This window comes from Pelophylax lessonae, assembly GCF_965119305.1.
Source record: "Pelophylax lessonae genome assembly, chromosome: 5".
NCBI lineage: Eukaryota > Metazoa > Chordata > Amphibia > Anura > Ranidae > Pelophylax > Pelophylax lessonae.
The window spans coordinates 55,523,979-55,546,377 of NC_138772.1; the positions used below are offsets into that span (position 1 = coordinate 55,523,979).

A 22,399-nucleotide genomic window follows, 5' to 3' on the forward strand; every position below is an offset into this window, starting at 1 on the left:
AATCTGCTGCAAGGGATTGCTATGCTCTTCATACTCTCTTGGATAATCCCTAAGCTCTTGTAAGAGCTTGTGTAAGAGCTTGTTCTGCTGCACTCTCTGGGGAAAGAGAGGTTCACCCACAGGAACCTGGAGCCTTGTCGTAGGTCCAGGGTGGGTAGGAGATTTGTGAGACCCTAACCAAGCTGCGGCGGTTCGTGGGGTCTGAAATGGTTACAGTGTCTGGTGGAGTGCTTGGAGCCCTTGGAAAGCACTAGGAGCATCTGTCAACGGAGGTAACCAGTCTGGGGTATCCTGATCCGTTACAGATGTAATTGGTTGTCATTATGCCAGTGGCTGGACCTGCACGGTGCCCAGGGTTGTAATACTGCAAAGTTAAAACTTGTGGCAATTGCTTGCAATTTATAGGCATTTTTTCACGGCACCCCTGATGAACCCAGGAGGCACACCAGGGTGCCACGGCACCCTGGTTGAAAAAGGCTGCTATATCCTGACATATACTATAGATCCTGACGTGTACTATAGATCAGGGATTCCCAAACTACGGCCCTCCAGCTGTTGCAGAACTACACATCCCATGAGGCATTGTAAAACTCTGACATTCACAGACATGGCTAGGCTTGATGGGAATTGTAGTTCCTAAACAGCTGGAGGGCCATAGTTTGGGAATCCCTGCTATAGATCCTGGCAAATACTATAGATCCGTTAGTTATAGTAATTGAAGATGTTCTCTGAACAATGCCATAGATCAGCCTTTCTCAACATTATCAACACAGAGGAACCCTTGAAATAACTTTCCGGTCTCAGGGAACCCCTACTAATGATGACTATATCTACAACTCATTGTACATTAGTGTGATGGTCATTGGGAAGAATAACCCCCTTATAGGTCACTAAATAGATCAATGGTGTCAGTGGGAGTTTTTCTGAGAGGCAGAAATTCCTCATTGCTCAAGGAACCCCTACAACCTCTGGAGGAACCCTGCCATAGTCAATCAAAGTATTGATGGGACAATGGAGCCGATGTAGTTTCTATCATTTTATCAGAGAGACTAATAATTTCTTTGCTTCACTCTGCATTGCCCATTGCTGCTGAGGTGTGGGAGGGGTCAGGAACTGGCGGCATGGCAGATTTGCAATCTAACACATGGCCTCTTTGGATGAGTAAATCATGATTCACTGGTTGCTGACCCCGGTCTCATGAAGGCTGCCATATATAGGAGACCAAGCCATCCAATAAAACTGACCCTACTATGTGTGCTTGAGCTTCTCCATGTTCTAATGACCATGTATCATTTCTTGTACAGGTGACCATGTTGAGTCTGTGGCAGGCAGGGGGCACCCTGCTGGAGGAGGCTGTGGGAGACAGTTTGGCTTCGAAGGTTCTTCTTCCCTGCGCCTTCCTCCTCACCCTGGCCTATCTGTCCAAGTTGGCCTTCAAGCACCTCAACACAGTGGAAGCTGATAATGTGGTAGGTTTATAGTGATGGGACTGTTCTCTGCAGTGTTATTCATGTCAATGAGCGGTGTATTCTGCATGGAGGGTTGCAGCTGAACTACCTAATTCTGCCATTGGTTTACTTACTTGGATTTGATAGTAGAAGGGTTGTCTAGGTAAGATCTGCTGCTCATAAACCATATACAGGCGGTCCCCGGGTTACAAACAAGATCGGGACTGTAGGTTTGTTCTTAACCACTTAAGCCCCGGAAGATTTTACCCCCTTCCTGACCAGGGCCTATTTTGCGATTCGGCACTGCGTGACTTTAACGGACAATTGCGCAGTCGTGCGACGCTGTACCTAAACTAATTTGACATCCTTTTTTTTTCCCCACAAACAGAGCTTTCTTTTGGTGGTATTTGATCACCTGTGCGATTTTTTTTTTTTTTTTTTTTTTTTTTTTTTATCATGCGCTATAAACAAAAAAAGAGCGTCAATTTTGCAAAAATAATATTTTTCACATTTTTTATATATGAAATTCCCAAAAAAAAAAGTAAAAATCAAAATTTTTTTATTTTAGGCCATTTTTTTTTCTTTTTTTTTTTTACCATATGTTTGGTAAAAAAAAATCGCAAAAAGCATATTTTAATTGGTTTGCACAAAAGTTATTGCGTTTACTAACAAAGGGAAAGATTTTTGTCATTTTTGTTGTTAACGCGTAATGGCGGCGATCTGTAATTTTTTTTTTTTTTTTTTGCGGGACTGCGACATTGGGGGGGACAGATCGGTCCCTTGACTGACATTTTTGACACTTTTGGGGTTACCAGTGACATTTCTACAGTAATCAGTGCTATACATATGCACTGTTACTGTAAAAATTACACTGGCAGGGAAGGGGTTAACTTTTTTTTGAGAGGGAGGGGTTAAGTGTGTCCCTAGGGGCGTGATTCTAACTGTGATTGGCTGTGGCTTGATGTGTAAGAACAATGATCAACGGTCCTACATAGCAGAACCGTATGATCTCCATTCTTACACAAGGGAGAATGACAGGCGGCTTTGTTTACATTAGCCGCCTGCCTTTCTCCCGCTGTCACGGACGATCGCGGGAGAAAGGCAGTCTGCCGGGCACACACGCGGGATAGCGCCTCCGGCGGCGCACGCTCGCTCCCTAGAGCCTCACAGGCTAGCGACGTGCCCATACGTCGCTTTGCCTGTGAGGGGCTGACCGCTGACGTAAATAGTCGTGCGGCGGTCGGCAAGTGGTTAAGTCGAATTTGTTTGTAAGTCGGAACAGATACAGTTTTAGCTCCAGCCAAAAGAATAATTTTTAAGTTTTTTGGATAGCATAGGGAAGGGTTAACACCCCTGTACCATTTGTTTTGTTGTCTGTACCCCTGTTCATAAGAATTCACCTCACTTTCTGTCCCTGTGACAACTGGATTTTGAAAATTTCGGGTTGTTGTGGATACAAGGATTGATAAATCTTCAGTGAAGACGCCTTTTCCGCATGAGAACTCTTCCAGGAGTGAATTTCCCTTCCTAGGGGGAGATTTCCTCTCACTTCCTGTTGTCTCCCTCTGTTTGTAAGTAGGAGTCGTTTGTAAGTTGGATGTTTGTAACCCGGGGACCACCTGTACTCCAATAATCCTGTGGTATGCATAGTCAGCTAAATATTAACCCCTTAATATGGAAGGTAAAATAAACCCTAACACCTAAAGGGGGGGGGGGGGGCAGGTATTATTATTATTATTATTATTATTATTTTTTTTATCAATATCACCTATAGAAGAATCTAGATCCTGTTCTTCCACCCTGACCAGACCTGCCGCAGCAGTTCTAGGGAAGTGATGCATGAATGCTGCTGCACTGGTTGCCAGATCCTCACACACTGAAGCATTTCATAGGTTTCCCGATCATGTGGTTAGGGTCATTGGCTGTCAGTGATCATGTGATCGGGAGCCTGTCCTACTCGTAATCAGGAGCTTTCTGTTGAGGCGTGGTCATAGTGCTGGGGGCACTCAGTTAAATTGGATGTAAACCCTCACATATACCCTGTGAAGTGAACGGCCTCGGATGACGCACAGAGATGAAACGAATCTCCCTACATAAGTTTTACTTGTATATCTGCTGTCTTCAGCTTTCTATATTCTTTAGAAGGTGCACATTATGTTAGAGGTTTTCTCTTCCTGTTCAGCACTGGGAGTGTTATACACTGTGAGACAGCTGATTGGAGGAAAGGCACCCCCCCCCCCCACTCCACATAGGCATAGGAAGAAAGGAATGTGCTGTGAATAGACAAGCTCTCTGCTAATCTATTTATAGCACCCACCCAGACACAAACTCAGTTGTTGGAGAACATGTCAGAAGTTATGCTGATAACAGAAGAACAGAGCATGAGAAAGCTGTGGAACTTAGTGCTTTGAAGAGAGAAAACACTGCAGACGTATGTGCCCAGGTCAAATTTCATGAATCAGCTTTACATCCACTTCAAGCATGCTCCTAACACAAAACAGCTACCAGTATACATGTCAGCACAGAAAAAGGCCCACCTCCTGTGTGGGAGGAGTTTAAAGGCTGCATAATAATATAATGTAGTCTTCTTCCCAGCCAGCAGATGGAGCTCTAGTCTGCTTTTCACACGTAAAGTATCCTAGCTGTGTTGAAAGGAGCACATTTACTTTTTAGATCTGGCGCCCTTCCGGGGGAGTCTGGTGCCTGGTACCCCCTGTGCTCGGTGTTTCCCCTACATTATTACAGGACATGTTAGTAAAGTAGGGGATGGTAGAAGGAACCATTGCATCATGGGGGGGGCGCAGGCATTGGACATACCATAAAGCGCATTGGATCCTAAAGATTCTTTGGCAGCAGTAGAGTGAGAATCGGTTGTGCAGATAGCTGATTTTGTGTGCAGCAGATAAAGTGGGCAGACTGTTTGGAGAGAGTTCCTTTATTGCCCCCGGGAATGCTGGGAAAGTTGTGCTCTGATGCAGAGGTGCTTAGCCATTGTTCTTTTAGGGCAGGGCCAAGTGTCCTTATGTCATTTTCTAGGATTTCCAGTGGGATTTGCCATACTTATGTAGTTTGCCATAGTTCTGGGGGTCCAGAAAATGTTTTTCAAAACAGTCCCTGGAAATAGGTAATAAATTGTGGCCACTAAATGTATTTACTCTTTTTTTTTATGTCCTGTGTAGAAATATCCGCCGTACATTTCATCTTCGATTCCCTTCCTGGGACATGCTATCTCTTTTGGGAAAAGTCCAATTGAATTTCTAGAAAAAGCATATGAGCAGGTGAGTTGGTGATCTCTTTATACTAGGGTTGCCCTGATACTGATACAAAGCATTTGCATGAGTGCTGCAAATTCTCCGATACCTAAAACTGATACCTTTTGCAGTGCGATTTGAGACCATACAAAATGAAGGGGATAAAATCGCACTGCAAACAATAGCATGCAGTTTCCCCCACCACTCTTGTGTGAACCCAGGCTTGTCATAGTAAATTCAGCCTGGGTTCGCAGAGGAGCAGTGCAGGCACCCGCATGCGATACGGACGGGAGTCACGCTGCATTTCTGTTCAAATCCCATTCGATTCTTTGCAGTGTGATTTGAGCACATTCATTTTATTTGGGCTAAAATCGCACCGCAAAGGTATCGGTACTCAGTATCAGAAAGTACTTGACTGAAAGTATCGGCACTCGTACTCGCCGGTAAAAAAAAAAAAAACTGTATTGGGGCAACCCTACTTTATACATTACTTTTACAATTCACAATTTTTCTCTGTACGTTGCTAAAATGGGAGATCTTATAGATGTTTGGGTATCGATTCTCAACTGGTATTTGATGATTGGACCTCTAATGCCTTAGCCAAAAGTCAGACTTCAAGAAGTAATGTAAGCCAAGATCTTTCCTCTCGATGACTAGAGGGGGGTCGGGGGGGGGGGTCAGTGATACAGAAGCTGCATGATAAATGAAGGAAGCACAGAATGGGTGAAGCAGAAGCAGGGAGATCCTTGCACTGTAGGTCCTCAGGTACATCTTCCTCTCTAGCAAGGAAAGCAGTGAGCAGACAATATTCTCATCCAGATTCTAATTATGCTAGGACAGTGATGGCAACCCTTGGCACCCCAGATGTTTTGGAACTACATTTCTCATGATGCTCATGCACTCTGCAGTGTACTTGAGCATCATGGGAAATGTAGTTCCAAAACATCTGGGGTGCCAAGGTTTGCCATCACTGTGCAGTTAGGAGAACAATCTTTCCATCCACATATTAAACTGATTGACCCTGGGGGGATTTTTTTTTTTTTTTTTTTATAAATTTATTTTTTATTGATTTGAAACAAGAAAAGACACAATAAAACATAGGCGCCACGCAGGGCGAACCCAAAAACAGAAGAACAGCCGGCAACAAGCCAGTGAAACACCCCCCCCCCCCCCTCTCACTGACCCTGGGGGGAATTTAAGCAATTTCTTTTTCTCCTGTATGTGAAGTTTAGTCTGCCTTTCTCTGGACAAAAGCTGAATGAGCTGTGATAAGTTGGAATTGTTAGACTTCTGTCCAACCTTATTAAAAAGTAGTAGAACAATTCTCCGGCACTCAAGTGAAAAATAGGCCGGAGGGAAGAGGAATACTTCAGACTTGAGTGGACAAAGCTTGCGGTCTTGCTGCCCCTTCAGGATCAAGGGTATCCGAAACCAACTAGGGAACAACAAAAAAAAAGAAAAGGGGCGCACCGACCTAGTGCATTACCACTAAAAATGTATTAAAAATATTAAAAAGTATACATTATACTCACAAAGCAGGTGTGTATGGACACACATCAACATAATACACATAAAGTCTCCAAGGTAGCCAAGGAACCGCAGTGTTGAATGGTATGCAGTGTGCCGCATGAGGCTGCTGTGTCTAGGCTGACGCGTTTCAGGGGCGAACCCCCTTCCTCAGAGCCAAAAACCCTATTAAAAAGCCTTTTTTGATGCACCGTTGGTGACTTGTGTGGGCTTCCTAATGTACGAACATAGCTTGTAGTGCCACTCAGAGCAGAAAGAGAATGTGTTACCCCATTGCTGCTCAGGAATAGGGTGCCGGCGTGAAATATCACCCTGCACTAGTGTGTATCATAGGTGCAAGAACCAACGCTCTCCCGGCCCCATCTGTATTAGTATATGTATGTGGCAGTCTCAACCTGCAACCCTCCTCAAGCCACGCCCTGTGACGCATTTCACCTCGACCATCAGGACTTAGTCATAAAGGTTCGGATTAAGCCCGATGGGTGGAGTGAAACACTTGGCTTGTGGAGGATTACAGGCTGAGGCCGCCACATACATATACTAATACAGATGGGGCCGGGAGAGCGGTGGTTCTTGCTCCTAATGAAAGCGCAGGCAAAATGAGAAGTTTTTGTTCAAATTGCACTCTGACACTGGCGACAATCCAGAATTTTAGATTTCCTTCATTGTATTAGTTGTTAGCCAGGTGTTTGAAAATTAATGGAGAATTATTATGCCGATTTATCTGGGTAATAAAAGTAACCCGTCTTGTACTCTGGTTTTCTTCTTTGTAGTATGGACCCATCTTCAGTTTCACAATGGTGGGAAAAACCTTCACCTACCTAGTGGGGAGTGATGCCGCTGCGTTGCTCTTTAATAGCAGGAATGAAGACTTGAACGCGGAGGATGTGTATTCCCGTCTGACCACCCCTGTGTTCGGGAAAGGAGTCGCTTATGATGTCCCAAACCCGGTAAGATTACATGGATTTTATTACTGGATTGTGCGGTCTTGTATGGAAGGATCTCGGCTCTTCTACAGATGTCATAACTGGATAAAGTTACATTGTTTATTTACTTTTGTGTATTCCTCAATATACACAGATCCTTCAGGCCATGCCCCAGAGGAACTTGCAGTTTATTATTATTTTTTGAATATTATTATATATTTTAATATTATTACATACATTTAAGGTTGTGAGACCCCACCTACATAAAGTGAAACCACACAAACGTCAATGCACAGAGTGTTTGTTTTTTGCTGGGAGTTGAAGTCAGGACCTCAGTGCTGCAAGGCAATAATTTGCCATTCTTGCATCATCTGTTGACTGATGTGCTTTTTTAATTATTTTTTTTTTATGTAGATCTTTTTGGAACAGAAGAAAATGTTTAAAACTGGTCTAAACATCGCTCATTTCAAAACCCACGTGAGAATGATTGAAGAGGAGACCATTGAATACTTCAAGCGTTGGGGAGATAGCGGTGTCAGAGGTAAGGACAATTCTCAGTCCTGTTTGTTTGGGGGGGGCTGTTGGTTTCCCCTTTCATTCTTTTCTGGGGGGGACGGGGATTTTCCCTAACTCTCTCCTGGTGACCACTGTTTGGACAGGCAGCGAGGGATGTCTCCATAACAGAAAAGCAGGCAGAGATAACCTAACAGAGGTTCTAACCCTTCTCCCACTCCATCCAAAATGTAAAGTGTTACTAAACCCAGGAGCCTGCATTTACTATATCTGGTCTCCCACAGTACACAGAACATGGAAATATAATTATTTTAGTAAATATAAACTGCTAAATACCTTTTCTCTTCAGCAGTATATAGCAGTCTCATGACTTCTATCAGTGTCTGGTTAAAGCTAGTAGGAGGATTTTTCATTCTCCTCTGACTGTCCTTTGAGGCTGCCTACTTCTGACCATATGTCTGCACAGTGCTGATTGGTCCTGTGCTGATCACATGCACCCCCCCCCCCAAAAAAAAAAACTCTCTAGCGAAACCCCAAACTGGGCATGTGCACAGTGCCTCCTAGGGCTCTGTTCTATCAGCAGATGGATTGGGGACTGTGGAAGGAGGGGAGGATCAGGGAAGACAGGATCAAACAGCCTTTTTTCACAATGCAGAGGATTGACCCCTTAGGTTCTACAGTTAGTATAACAATCATGCTTTACTGCAAATACAGACTGATTTTATTGTTGGGGGTTTAGTAACACTTTAAACAAAGTTTTAGCTGGAGTGCCCATACCCTTTGCACACCATTCAGCTTCTGCTTGATTACAGCTGGATTCTGCCTAGAAGAGTATAAAGGATACCTTCAGTTCAGGAAGGGGTTGGGGGATGCAGAAATTATTTTAAAAATGTAGGACGCTTGAGACTAATAGATCTTGTAATTCTATTATTTGTCACCCATTGGACGCAGTAGGTTTAATGAACACCCCATTCTTTGTTATCGGTAAGAGTTGTCTAATACTGACTGTATGTCTGGTCTCCGTAGACCTGTTTGAGGCCCTGTCAGAGCTGATCATCCTGACCGCCAGCCGGTGTCTGCATGGGAAGGAGATCCGTAGCCTGTTAGATGAGCGGGTGGCCCAGCTGTACGCCGATCTGGATGGAGGCTTCACACACGCTGCCTGGCTCCTCCCTGGCTGGCTGCCACTGCCCAGCTTCAGGTAAGAATAATAAATTGTGCCAAGCAGCACATCCTATATCCTACCAGATACTTGTCTGATATACTGTATGTGTGACTTGCTTTGTCATAATATTTCTAAAGAAATGCACTTGCCTCCAGGGATAGCCAACCCTTTTGTGCTGAATGACTGCATATCTTAAAATGAACCCCTGGCCAGGCTATGGACATTCATTTATTGATATATTAGGCAGTAAATGGGCTTTGAAGCAGTTGATCCTCATTATTCACAGCTAAAGTACTGAGCCCTACTTTCCCCCTTCCAGCAGTTAGCAGCTCAGCTCCCCCTTACTTCCTTCTTCCAGACCTAGAAAGCTGTCAATTTAGCAGGAGCTGGGCTGCTAAGTTACTGCTGGGAGTGGAAGTAGGGAGAGCTGAGCCACTGAGTTAATGCTGGGAGGAGGCAGCAGAGGGAGCTGAGTCACTGAGTTAATGCTGGGTTGGAGAAGTAGGAGGAGCTGAGCTGCTGAGTCTCACGATCAGGGTCAGGCTCAAAAACCAGTTACTAAAGCAGAAGCTGGACTGCCACAGGATAGGTTTACAAGCGGGTCACTCTGGTGGATGACGTGGGCTCATCTGAGGTACAGGCTGTAAGTACTAACCGGGGTGTTCACCAGAGCTCCTGATGGTGGAGATGAATTTAGCTGCGTGTTAGTATCAGGTCTCAGTCCTCAGGAGTGCCCCACCAGGAGGTGAGCAAGCAAGGGTCCAGAAGCAGATATAGCAGGCAAGGATCAAACAGAAGCGTAGTCAGTAAACAAGCCAAAGGGGTCAGTACCTGGTAGTTGCAGGTTGGGATCAGGCAGAAGCATAGTTAAGGAACAAGCCAAGGGTCGGTGAAGAGTGGTAGCAATGATGGGGACGGCAGCAGGGAGGACAGAGCGAGATATTGGCTGGAGAGAGCACAGTCATCTGGCAAACAGGAAGTGCAGAGATATGGCTTAAATCAGGAAGTTCATGGGAGGTGCAAAGAGTTCAAAGTTCAGCAGAAGACAAGGTAGGGTTATCCAATGGATCAGACAGGGTGCTGTCCAGCATCTCGGCTAGCTCTGCGAGAAGAGTCATTGCTAGACACAGCAGAGATCCCAGGTTTAAATCCAGGCCCTGACAGTCAATTCTGGGAGGTAGAAATATGAAGAGCTGAGCTGCTGAGTTAATGCTGGGAGGGAGAATTAGGAGGAGCTAAGCTGCTAAGTAAGGGAAGCTGAGCTGCTGAGTCACTGCTGGGAGGGGGGAAGCAGGGGGACCTGACCTGACCAGTTTGTCGCACTGCAAGCCTGCTTTCACATTTTCAGATGGCATGTGACTTCAGGTGTCAGGAAATCACATGACTATGGACTTTTTGTTTTTGTGTCCCCCCCCCCCCCCCGCCCCCATGCAGAAGATGTAAATGTTTGTTTTTTGTATTTTACAGACGCAGAGACCGAGCACACCTTGAGATCAAGAAAATCTTCTACCAGGTGATCCAGAAACGCCGCCAGTCTGAAGAAAGGGAGGATGACATGCTGCAGACATTGATAGATGCAACTTACAAGTAAGGCTTTATTCAGCATTTGTGAGATGTGCAAAATAGTTTATGCTGCTTTTCATTTCCCCAAAACAAAAAAAAATACGCCTAATGGCAACCACCTGTTCCTTTTTTTTATTTGCCAACCTTCCCCGGAAAAAGGGGCCCATTGAAGCTGATTGGATTGTCTCCACTTGCTGTTAAGGGGGGATCTTTAGGATAATTATTAAAAGCCACTGACAATCTCAAAGTGTGCTGTACCTTGGAAATGTTATATTAACCACTAGAGTACAAGCGTGTGTGTGTATGTATGTATGTGTGTGTGTGTGTGTGTATATATATATATATATATATATATATATATATATATATATATATATATATATATATATATATATATATATATATATATATATATATATATATCCCTTCAATCCCAGGCCATTTTCAGTGCTGTGATAGTTTGACTGACAATTACTTGGTCATGCAATACTGGTACGCAAATTCATTTTATATAAGTTTTTACTGTATAAGAGAAAAAAGACCAAACGTTTGGGATTGCTTACATTTACCTTTTTTTTCATTATTTTACCCATGTACCTTTTTTTTCATTATTTTACCCTAAAAAAAAAAAAAAAAAAGATCCCACAACCAGTGCAGCGGCACTTTAAACACCCTCCCCCCTCAAAAAAATACCATAATCATTGGTGACCAAAGCCTATACTCCCAGGTATATTTTGGCTTCAAATAGTTCATTCAAACACTGGTTAGGCACACGTTTGATTGCCCTAGATGTTTAACCCCTTTCTCATCCAGTGTTTTTTTGGATGGCTGTGATTGGTTCACAGCGATCACAAGGTACAGAGCCACTTTGGTTTGGCTCTTATCGTTGTGATCTAAGCTTTCCAGTGGCAACCATTTAGGCCCCTTTTTACACTTGTACGACCTGAAATTACGTGACTTGAAGCAAAGCCTGTGTAATCTTGAGGTCTAGGACCTCAAGTTGCATCAAAGTCAGATCAACGTAGTGCAGGGACTACTTTGAAGTCACACATGTATAAAAATGGTACTCAGTGGAAATCATATTGTATGACTTGTCATGCAACTTTGCAGTCCCAAGTCGCAGGACAATTGGTACAAGTGTAAAAAGGGTTTTTCTGAAGTTGTTACCTCCACCACTTTGCTGGTGTTTTTTTTTTTTTTGTTTTGTTTTTTTAACAACACAGAGGTATTTTTAAGATCTTCATTTGCCATCACTAAATCCTGGAGATCTGCTGCATTGGTAGGAATCTGAACCGCTTTGATTATGGAATTTATTCCCTACTTTGCACTTTGGGACAACACAGATAATTCTGCTTTTATCCAAATATTATGGGGTATATCATGTTCTGATCAAGGAGACCCTTGACTTGGGCTCTCCCTGATGCACTGGGTAGAAAATCTATAGAGCCAAATACCAAAATACAAGCAAATGGTTTTGTAGCAATATGATGAAAATGAACATGGGTATGGATTTCTGCCAACACTTGACACAGTCCTTTTTTTTTTATTTAAATTCGGGTGTCTCCTTTCTGCATGCTATGTGCTTCTTTATTCATTTGATGTGTCTACTAGCCCTTAAAGGAGACTTGTGCTTGGAGAAATGTGTAGCCAAGCATTGCTGACCTTTCTTTGAAAAATGATTATCTGGCTATAATGCTGATCCACTGGCTTCAGTACGGTGTGACTGATGTGGAACAAGGAAGCATCCAGTGAGATGGAGATTCCTGGTTGGCATATACTTATACGGTGACACAGGAAGTATGAGAGCCAATGGATCAGTATAGAGAAGTCAGCAGAGATTTCCTTTACTTACTGCATGCAGTTTACGTGTTGCATTCTGTGTGGCAGGGATGGCACTTCGCTGACGAATGATGAGATAGCCGGAATGCTCATTGGTCTCTTGCTGGCGGGACAGCACACATCTTCCACCACCAGCGCCTGGATGGGCTTCTTCCTAGCTAAAAACAAATCTATCCAGGATCAGTGCTTCGCAGAGCAGAAGGCCGTGTTTGGTGAGGACCTCCCACCTCTGAAATACGAGCAGGTAAAAACTGTCATCTGTCACATTATTACAGGCATTTATATAACACCTTAACAATTTAATGCATTACATACATCACTCCCTGCTCTCAAGGAGCTTACAATCTAAGGCAATTCTGCTCAGACAGTCTTATGATTCACACATCTTTGTCAGACTAGGTAGCCAGGTGAGGCTCCAACTTCCCACTACAGCTTTATAGCCTCCAGTGTCACCTTCATGCTCATTGGCTAGAAATTATGATGCTAGTTCCAATGTACATTGAGCAGACCGGAGGCGGAGGAAAATTTAGAAATGGTTTTGGAAATTGGAGTATCAGCCGGACTCTACTGTGGCTAAAAAGAATTACATAATTTTCCAAGCAAGAGATTTAAAAAAAAATAAAAAATATGTTGCTCAAAAAAAATGAAAGGAACACTTTGATCAGAGTATAGCATCAAGTCAATTAAACTTCTGGGATATTGATCTGGTCAGTTAAGTAGCAAAGGAGGTTGTTAACCGCTTGCCGACTGCGCACAGTATATTTACTGCGGCAGTCGGCCCCGGCCAGGCAGAGTGACGTAGGTCTACGTCGCTCGCCTGTCACTCCTTCCAGAGCCAATAGCGGGCGGGCGCGCGCCCGCTGAGGCGCGCGCCCGCCTCGGCTCGTTCACGGAGGAGTGCGGGAGTGTGACTGGCGGACCCGATGTCCGCCGGTCACACTACGATCGCCGCTACAGCGGGAGAAAGACAGAGCGGCTTGTGTAAACAAGCCACCTGTCAGTTCTCCCTGTGTAAAAATGAAGATCAGACAGTTCTACTATGTAGAACTGTTGATCTTTGTTTTTACACTAGTAGACCTGTCCCTGCACAGTTAGAATCACGCCCCTAGGACACACTTAACCCCTCCCTGTCCAATACTGTTAACCCCTTCCCTGCCAGTGTCATTTTTGCAGTAACAGTGCATATATATAGCACTGATTACTGCAGTAATGTCACTGGTACCCCCAAAAGTGTCAAAAATGTCAGTCAAGGGTCCGATCTGTCCGCCGCAATGTCGCAGTACCGCAAAAAAAATCGCAGATCGCCGCCATTACTCGTTAAAAAAAAAAACACCAAAAATGACAAAAATCTTTCCCTTTGTTAGTAAACGCGATAACTTTTGCGCAAACCAATCAAAATACGCTTTTTGCGATTTTTTTTACCAAACATAGGTAGCGTAAAACAAATTGGCCGAAAATTTTAAAAAATTTTGATTTTTACATTTTTTTTGGGGGAATTTCATATAAAAAAAAGTGAAAAATATTGTTGTTTTTGCAAAAATTACGCTCTTTTTTTGTTTATAGCGCGTGATCAAAAAATCGCACAGGTGATCAAATACCACCAAAAGAAAGCTCTGTTTGTGGGAAAAAAAGGACGTGAAATTCGTTTAGGTACAGCGTCGCACGACCGCGCGATTGTCCGTTAAAGTCACGCAGTAAAAAATCGCAAAATAACCCCTGGTCTTTTAGCAGGAAAATCCTCCGGTGGTAAAGTGGTTAATTTCATTAATACCAAAGTAGCTGAAACTGATTAACAGGTTCACTAGATGGACAACAAGCAGACGACCTCCAAAACAGGAAAGGTTTTACAGGTGGAGGCCACTGACTGTTTTGCATTTGGCTGGGGTCAGTGTCACTACTGGTAGCATGAGGCGATACCTGGATCCTATAGAGGTTGCACAGGCAGTCGAACTCCTCCAGGCTGGCACATCAATACATGCCATTGAAAGAAGGAGTACTGTGTCTCCCAGCACAGGCTCCAGAGCATGGAGGAGATTCCAGGAGACAGGCAGTTACTCTAGGAGAGCTGGACAGGGCCGTAGAAAGTTGCTATTCCATCTGCAAGACCCGTAACTGCTCCCATGTGTAAGGAGGAACAGGATGAACACTTCCAGCAGGCCACTGGTGTGAATGTCTCTGACCACACAATCAGAAACGGACTTCATGAGGGTGGCCTGAGGGCCCAATGTCATCTAGTGGGCCCTGTGCTCACTCCCCGACACTGTGGAGCTCGATTGGCATTGGCATTAGAATTGGCAGGTCTGCCACTGTCTTTTTCACAGATGGGAACAGGTTCACCCTGAGCACGTGTGTCGGACGTGTGAGGGTCTGGAGAAGCCATGGAGAACGTTTTTTCTGTCTGTAACATCGTTCAGCATGACTGGTTTGGTGGTGGGTTTGTGATGGTCTGGGGAGGCATATCCATGGAGGGACGCACAGACTTTTACAGGCTAGACAAAGGCATCATGACTGCCATTAGGTATCCGGATGAAATTCTTGGACCCATTGTCTAGACCCTACGCTGTGAAGTGGGTCCTGGGTTCCTCCTGGTGCACGACAATGCCCGGCCTCATGTGGTGAGAGTATGCAGCCAGTTCCTGGAGTATGAAGGAATTTATCATTGAATGGCCCCCACGCTCGCTTAACCTAGATCCAATAGAACACCTCTGGGACATTATGTTTCAGTCCATCCGACGCCACCATGTTGCACCTCAGGCTGTTCAGGAGCTCAGTGATACCCTGGTCCAGATCTGGGAGGAAATACCCCAGGAAACCATCCCTTGTCTCATTGCTGAAAGTTCATTGCAGCAACTCAAAATGGTACTCAGTAGTTTGTATGGCCCCCACGTGCTTGTATGCATGCCTGACAATGTTGGGGCATTCTCTCAATGCGACAGCGGATGGTGTCCTGGGGTATTTCCTCCCAGATCTGGACCAGGGCATCACTGAGCTTCTGAACAGACTGAGGTGCAACCTGGCGGCATTGGATGGACTGAAACATAATGTTCCAGAGGTGTCCTATTGGATTTAGGTCAGGCGAGCGTGGAGGCCATTCAGTGGTATCAATTCCTTCATCCTCCAGGAACTGGCTGCATACTCTCGCTACATGAGGCCGGGCATTGTTGTGCACCAGGAGGAACCCAGGACCCGCTGCACCAGTGTAGGATCTGACAATGGGTCCAAGGATTTCATCCCAATACCTAATGGCACTCAGGGTGCCATTGTCTAGCCTGTAGAGGTCTGTGCATCCCTCCATGGATATGCCTCCACAGATCATCACTGACTCACCACCAACCGGTCATGCTGAATGATGTTCTTTACAGCTTCTCCAGACCCTTTCACATCTGTCACGTGTGCTCAGGGTGAACCTGCTCTCATCTGTGAAAAGCACAGGGCGTCAGTGGCAAACTTGCAAATTCTGGTGTTCAATGGCAAATGCCAATCGAGCTGCACAGGGCCCACTAGAGGATGTTGGGCTCTCGGGCCACCCTCATGAAGTCTTTGTGATTGGTCAGAGACATTTACACCAGTGGCCCGCTGGAAGTAATTTTGTAGGGCTCTGGCAGAGCTCATCCTGTTCCTCCTTGACAAAGGAGCAGATACCGGTCCTGCTGATCTCTTAAGGACCTTTTATGGCCCCGTCCAGCTCTCCTAGAGTAACTGCCTGTCTCCTGGAATCTCCTCCATGCTCCTGAGACGGTGCTGGGAGACACAGCAAACCTTCTGGCAATGGCGTGTATTGATGTGCCATCCTGGATGAGTTGGACTGCCTGTACAACCTCTATAGCAGGGATATGCAAACCGTGGCCCTCCAGATGTTTCAGAACTGCAAGACTCTAACAGCCACAAGCATGATGGGACTTGTAATTTTACAACAGCTGGAGGGCTACAGTTTACATATCCCTACTCTATAGGGTCTATCCCTATCCCTGCTCTATAGGGTCTATCCCTGCTCTATAGGGTCTATCCCTGCTCTATAGCCTCTTGCTACCAGTAGTGACACTGAAACTGGCCAAATGTAAAACTAGTGAAAAACAGAAAAGACAAGTGGGGAAAAAAAATGTAATTTGTCTCCACCTGTAGAATCATTTCTTTTTAAGGTGGTCTCATTGTTGCCCATCTAATGCACCTGTTGTTAATTTCATTAACCCCAAAGTATCTGAAACTGATTAACAACTCCCTCTGTTTTTTAACTGACCAGATCAATATCCAAGCAGTTTTATTGACTTTATGCTATACTCTGATTAAAATGTGTTCCTCTATTTATATATATATATATATATATATATATATATATATATATATATATATATATATATATATATATATATATATATATATATATTTTTTAGCAGTATATATGTAGTATACTTAAAAAGTGCGGAAGGTCCAAACAGTCACATCCCGGGGGTTTATTAACCACTTAAGCCCCGGAGGATTTGGCTGCTAAAAGACCAGGGGGTATTTGCGATTCGGCACTGCGTGACTTTAACGGACAATTGCTCGGTCATGCGACGCTGTACCTAAACTAATTTGACGTCCTTTTTTTCCCACAAACAGAGCTTTCTTTTGGTGGTATTTGATCACCAGTGCGATTTTTTGATCATGCGCTATAAACAAAAAAAGAGCGTCAATTTTGCAAAAATAACAATATTTTTCACATTTTTTTTATATGAAATTCCCCCAAAAAAATGTAAAAATCAAAATTTTTTAACATTTTCGGCCAATTTGTTTTATGATACATATGTTTGGTATAAAAAAATTGCAAAAAGCGTATTTTGATTGGTTTGCGCAAAAGTTATCGCGTTTACTAACAAAGGGAAAGATTTTTGTCTTTTTTTTTTTTTTTTTCCCTTTTTCCTTCCGGTACTGTGACATTGGGGCGGACAGATCGGACCCTTGACTGACATTTTTGACACTTTTGGGGTTACCAGTGACATTACTACAGTAATCAGTGCTATAAATATGCACTGTTACTGTTAAATTACACTGGCAGTGAAGGGGTTAACTTTATTTGAAAGGGAGGGGCTGTGTGTGTCCCTAGGGGCGTGATTCTAAAGGCCCGTACACACGTACCGATCGTCGGCATACAAACGTCGGTGGACGAAGGATCTGCCGATTGTACGCGTGTTAGTATGGTGCCTCCGACAGATGTCTGCGCACAATCCGCGGACAAAAGTCTTTCGTGCAAACATGAAAATATTTGTATGCCGACACCAGAACGGACGATTGTTCGCCTGTCAGTACACAATTCGGCCGACAGACCGCAGATTTGCAAGACTGGGCATGCTCAGAAAATAGAAAACACAGGGAAAGTTAACCATTACATGACATCACTTCTGCAGTCGGCGGACAAAATTCTTGTGCTGTCCTTGTGCTGTCTTTGCACTTTTCAGCAGACACCGACATCCCGGGGAGAAAAGAGGAACATTTGTAAGCCGACCATCGGTACGTGTGTACGGGGCTTAACTGTGATTGGCTGTGGCTTGAGCTGTAGGAACACTGATCAACGGTCCTACATAGTAGAACCGTATGATCAGTGTTTCTACACAGGGGAGAATGACAGGCGGCTTGTTTACACTAGCCGCCTGCCTTTCTCCCTCTCCCCCGACGATCGCAGAGTGACATCGGGTCCGCCGGTCACACGCGGGGGGGGGGGGGGGGGGGGTGGTGGGGGTTCCGTGACCGTGCGCTCGCTCCCAGAGTCTCACAGGCTAGTGACGTACCGATACGTCACTCTGCCTGTGAGGGGCTGACCGCCGCAGTATATGTACTTGCGACGGTCGGCAAGCGGTTAACATTGACAGGGAAACAGAAGATTTTTCCAAACAAAGCCTTACACTTTTATTTGTGTCTACTTCCAGCTTAAAGACTTGCAGGTCTTGGACCGCTGCATTAAAGAAACCCTGAGATTGAGACCGCCTATCATGACTATGATGAGAATGGCCAGGACACCACAGGTCAGTGACCAGGAGGATTCTGGGTAATGTTTCTGCTTGCTGAGCGTTGTTTTGAGTAACCTAACATCTAAAACTTTTTATTTTTTGTTTTAGAGTGTGGCCGGGTATAACATCCCACCAGGACACCAAGTCTGTGTATCCCCCACTGTAAACCACCGGCTGAAGGACAGCTGGGAGAAAAACACAGAATTCAACCCTGACCGATACCTTCATGAGAATCCTGCTGCCGGAGAGAAGTTTGCATATGTTCCTTTTGGAGCAGGTAATGTGAAATGGCTTTGTATGGATTACTCTAAAAGCCTGCGCAGTGGAATGCAAAATCCTAGAAAACGTTAAATCAAAAGACCTACCTGTGCACCCCCAGCATTCCTTCCATAGGAAAATGTGGTTATTTGGCTCCCTTTAGGGGCAATAAAGCGGAACTGCTTCCTGCTAATGTGAAAACAACACAAGGACATAGAATAAGATTTGGTTTCCCTGTTGTGCATATTAGCTAAACCAGCCATAGTTGGGAGGGATGGGGCATTTAAAAGAAAATGTTAGTAGCCATCTTACTAACCTGTAGAGCAGTGGTGGTCAACTCATGAACTAAAGGGGGCCTCAAATGCAGCAAATTACATCACCAAAGGGCCGCACATAATGTTGAATACACTGAACAAAATTTATAAAACGCAACACTTTTTTTTTTTTTTCCTCATTTTTCATGCACTGAGCTCAAAGATCTAAGGGCCCTTTCACACGGGTGCTCCGTATGTCCGCAAATCATCCTATTTTTTTGCAAAATGTCATCTGCTCCGTGAAAAAATAAAAAAAAAAAAGTCCCGCAGCGGAGCAAAAAACTGGAGCGGCCGTGTGAAAGGCCTAAGACTTTTTCTATGTACACAAAAGGCCTATTTCTCTCAAATATTATTCACAAATCTGTCTACATCTGTGTTAGTGATCACTTCTCCTTTGCTGAGATAATCCATCCACCTCACAGGTGTGGCATATCAAGATGCTGATTGGACAGCATGATTATTGCACAGGGGTGCCTTAGGCTGGCCACAATAAAATGTGCAGTTTTACAGTAATTGGGGGGTCCAAAAACCAATCAGTATCTGGTGTGACCACCATTTTGCCTCACGCAGTGCAACACATCTCCTTCCCATAGAGTTGATCCAGTTGTTGATTGTGGAATGTTGGTCCACTCCTCTTCAATGGCTGTGCTAAGTTGCTGGATATTGGCAGGACCTGGAACAAGCTGTCGTATACGCCAATCCAGAGCATCCCAAACATGCTCAATGGGTGACATGTCCAGTGAGGATGCTGGCCATGCAAAAACTGGGATGTTTTCAGCTTCCAGGAATTGTGTACAGAACAGATCCTTGCAACATGGGGCCGTGCATGATCATGCTACAACATGAGGTGATGGTCGTGAATGAATGGCACAACAATGGGCCTCAGGATCTCGTCACTGTGCATTCAAAATGCCATCAATAAAATGCACCTGTGTTCATTGTCCATACCATAACCCCACCGTCACCATTGGCCACTCAATCCACAACGTTGACATCAGCAAACCGATCTCCCACACGACGCCATACAAGCTGTCTGCCATCTGCCCTGTACAGTGAAAACCGGGATTCATCCGTGAAGAGAACACCTCTCCAAAGTGTCAGACGCCATCTAATGTGAGAATTTGCCCCCTCAAGTCGGTTACGATGACGACCTGCAGGCAGGTTGAGACCCCGCTGAGGATGACGAGCATGCAGATGAGCTTCCCTGAGAAGGTTTCTGACAGTTTGTGCAGAAATTCTTTGGTTATGCAAACTGATTGTTGCAGCAGCTATCCGGGTGGCCGGTCTCAGGATGTGGAGGTCCTGGGCTGGTGTGGTTAAACGTGGTCTGCGGTTGTGAGGCCGGCTGGATGTACTGCCAAATTCTCTGAAACGTCTTTGGAGACGGCTTATGGTAGAGAAATGAACGTTCAATTCATGGGCAACAGCTCTGGGGGACATTTCTGCAGTCAGCATGACAATTGCAAAACTTGTGACATCTGTGCCATTGTGCTGTGTGATTAAACTGCACATTTTAGAGTGGCCTTTTATTGTGGCCAGCCTAAGGCACACCTGTGCAATAATCATGCTGTCCAATCATCATCTTGATATGCCACACCTGTGAGGTGGATGGATTATCTCGGCAAAGGAGAAGTGCTCACTAACACAGATGTGGACAGATTTGTGAACAATATTAGAGAAATAGGCCTTTTGTGTACATAGAAAAAGTCTTAGATCTTTGAGTTCAGCTCATGAAAAATGGGGGCAAAAACAAGTGTTGCGTTTTTATAATTTTGTTTGTATGTAATGGTAAGAGAAGATAACACAGCTCAGGCCAGTCTTAAGCCCCGTACACACGCAACGATTATCGGCTGACCGATCGTCCTTCTTTTGTCCAAGTTTTGTTTTGTTGGTTGGAATGTGCCTAGACTGCACACAAATTTTCTCGCCCAACAAAAATTCTACTTCAGAAGTGATGCCATGTGTTGGTTTGCTTTCTTTGTGTTTTTTCTTCTCTGAGCATGCCCAGACTTGCTCATTAGATTTTTCCCTATCAAAATCTGTACTGATTGCACGAAAATCGGACGTGTTTTGACGGCAGACAAAAATTTTATAGCCTGCACACCAGATTATTTTTCGGCCAAAAAGTTGGAGTCGGTTGTCGGAAGCATCATACTAACAAGCCGAAAATCGGCAGATCGGTCGTTGGACGAAAATTCCCTGCCAATTTTCGATGCGTGTGTACGAGGCTTAAGTCCATGATCTAAGAGTAGGTGCGGATCCTCGGCTCACCACCGGGAGAAACGTATGAGAAGAAAATGATCGCACACCACCACGGGATCCAATAAAGAAACATTCCTGCTTATGCCCAGATTAAAACGATTTGGTCTACAATTCTCCGCCTGTATAAAAGAAAATTTTCACACAAATGCTACGCACTTGTTCTACGTGTTGGCAGTGAACAAGCATGTAGCATTCGTGTGAAATGCTTCTACTGTCCTACCCTGCTGTACCTTGTACCATTCCAGTGAATAAAGGAATTTTGCTTCATTGGATCACGTGGTGGTGTGCGACCATTTTCTTGATAATAATATATATATATGTGTGTAATGCTTGAGAGGACTGTAAGAAATGGCAGCCCTAAGGCTAGGTTCACACACACGTAGTTCTGCAAGCCACATTTTGCATGGGCACGGCCGCCCTTTCATTTGAAAGAATCCACATCAAATATTTCCTGTTTTTCAGGTCGTCATCGCTGTATCGGGGAGAATTTTGCTTATGTCCAGATTAAAACTATTTGGTCTACAATGCTCCGCCTGTACGAATATGAGCTGGTGGATGGGTATTTCCCTACAATCAACTACACAACAATGATCCATACACCCAACAACCCCATCATCAGATACAAGAGGAGGAAACTGTGAAAACGTTAATCTATTCTGCAAGCGGGGATATTGTACATTACAATGTGGGAATAATTTGTTCTTGTACATGCTATGTATTTTATAAAATTAATGTGAAATATTAATGTAAAAAATTTGGTCTGCATTTTTTTTCCTATTTGTATGTTTAGAAATGCTGTAAATAAGTTGCATTAAATAATGTTTAATTACTATTGTGTTAATGATTTGTTATGATGAAGGATTATAAGATTATATGTGCATTTAACATATTTTATGCAGATTTACCTGAAAAAGCGTCCCTTGTGTAGACATCCAAAAATCCTGGGACTGCTGCTGGGCGCTGCCATCATGGATGTGATGTCAGCAGCCCCTACAGACTCAGTGCTGTCGCTCAAGTGACACTCTAGCGGTGGTCCACAACCTTTTTGGCACCAGGGTTATTTATAGGAATCTATGTGCTAATTAGATGGATTTGCAGCCACTCCCCAGTGCTAGTAATGTCCCCTCAGCACCACTGCAGATTACCAGGCATTCGATTCCAGAAAGGGGCGCGCAACCTAGATCCCTCGTATGCGCAGTTTACAGTAGGGTTTGCCCTCCTATGAAAAATGGAATACAGCTGCTAATCTGACTGATCAGGCGGAGCTCAGGCAGTAATGTGAGCTGCTGTAGGGCTAATTCACACAGTGTGCGATTGGCTGTCACTGCAAGGAAACAATTTGTTTCCTA

At 44.4% G+C, this 22,399-nt stretch overlaps 1 protein-coding gene across 1 annotated transcript; it reads left to right on the forward strand.

The window, feature by feature from the left end:
• Window positions 1-1,307: 1,307 nt before the first annotated feature.
• CYP51A1 (cytochrome P450 family 51 subfamily A member 1) lies at window positions 1,308-21,880 on the forward strand. Its single transcript, XM_082257824.1, has 10 exons — window positions 1,308-1,469; window positions 4,628-4,726; window positions 7,000-7,176; window positions 7,567-7,693; window positions 8,692-8,866; window positions 10,298-10,417; window positions 12,281-12,476; window positions 18,136-18,231; window positions 18,325-18,493; window positions 21,513-21,880. The coding sequence occupies exons 1-10, from the start codon at window positions 1,311-1,313 to the stop codon at window positions 21,689-21,691; spliced, it is 1,497 nt and encodes a 498-aa protein (XP_082113950.1). The 5' UTR covers window positions 1,308-1,310; the 3' UTR covers window positions 21,692-21,880.
• The last annotated feature ends 519 nt before the right edge of the window (window positions 21,881-22,399 follow it).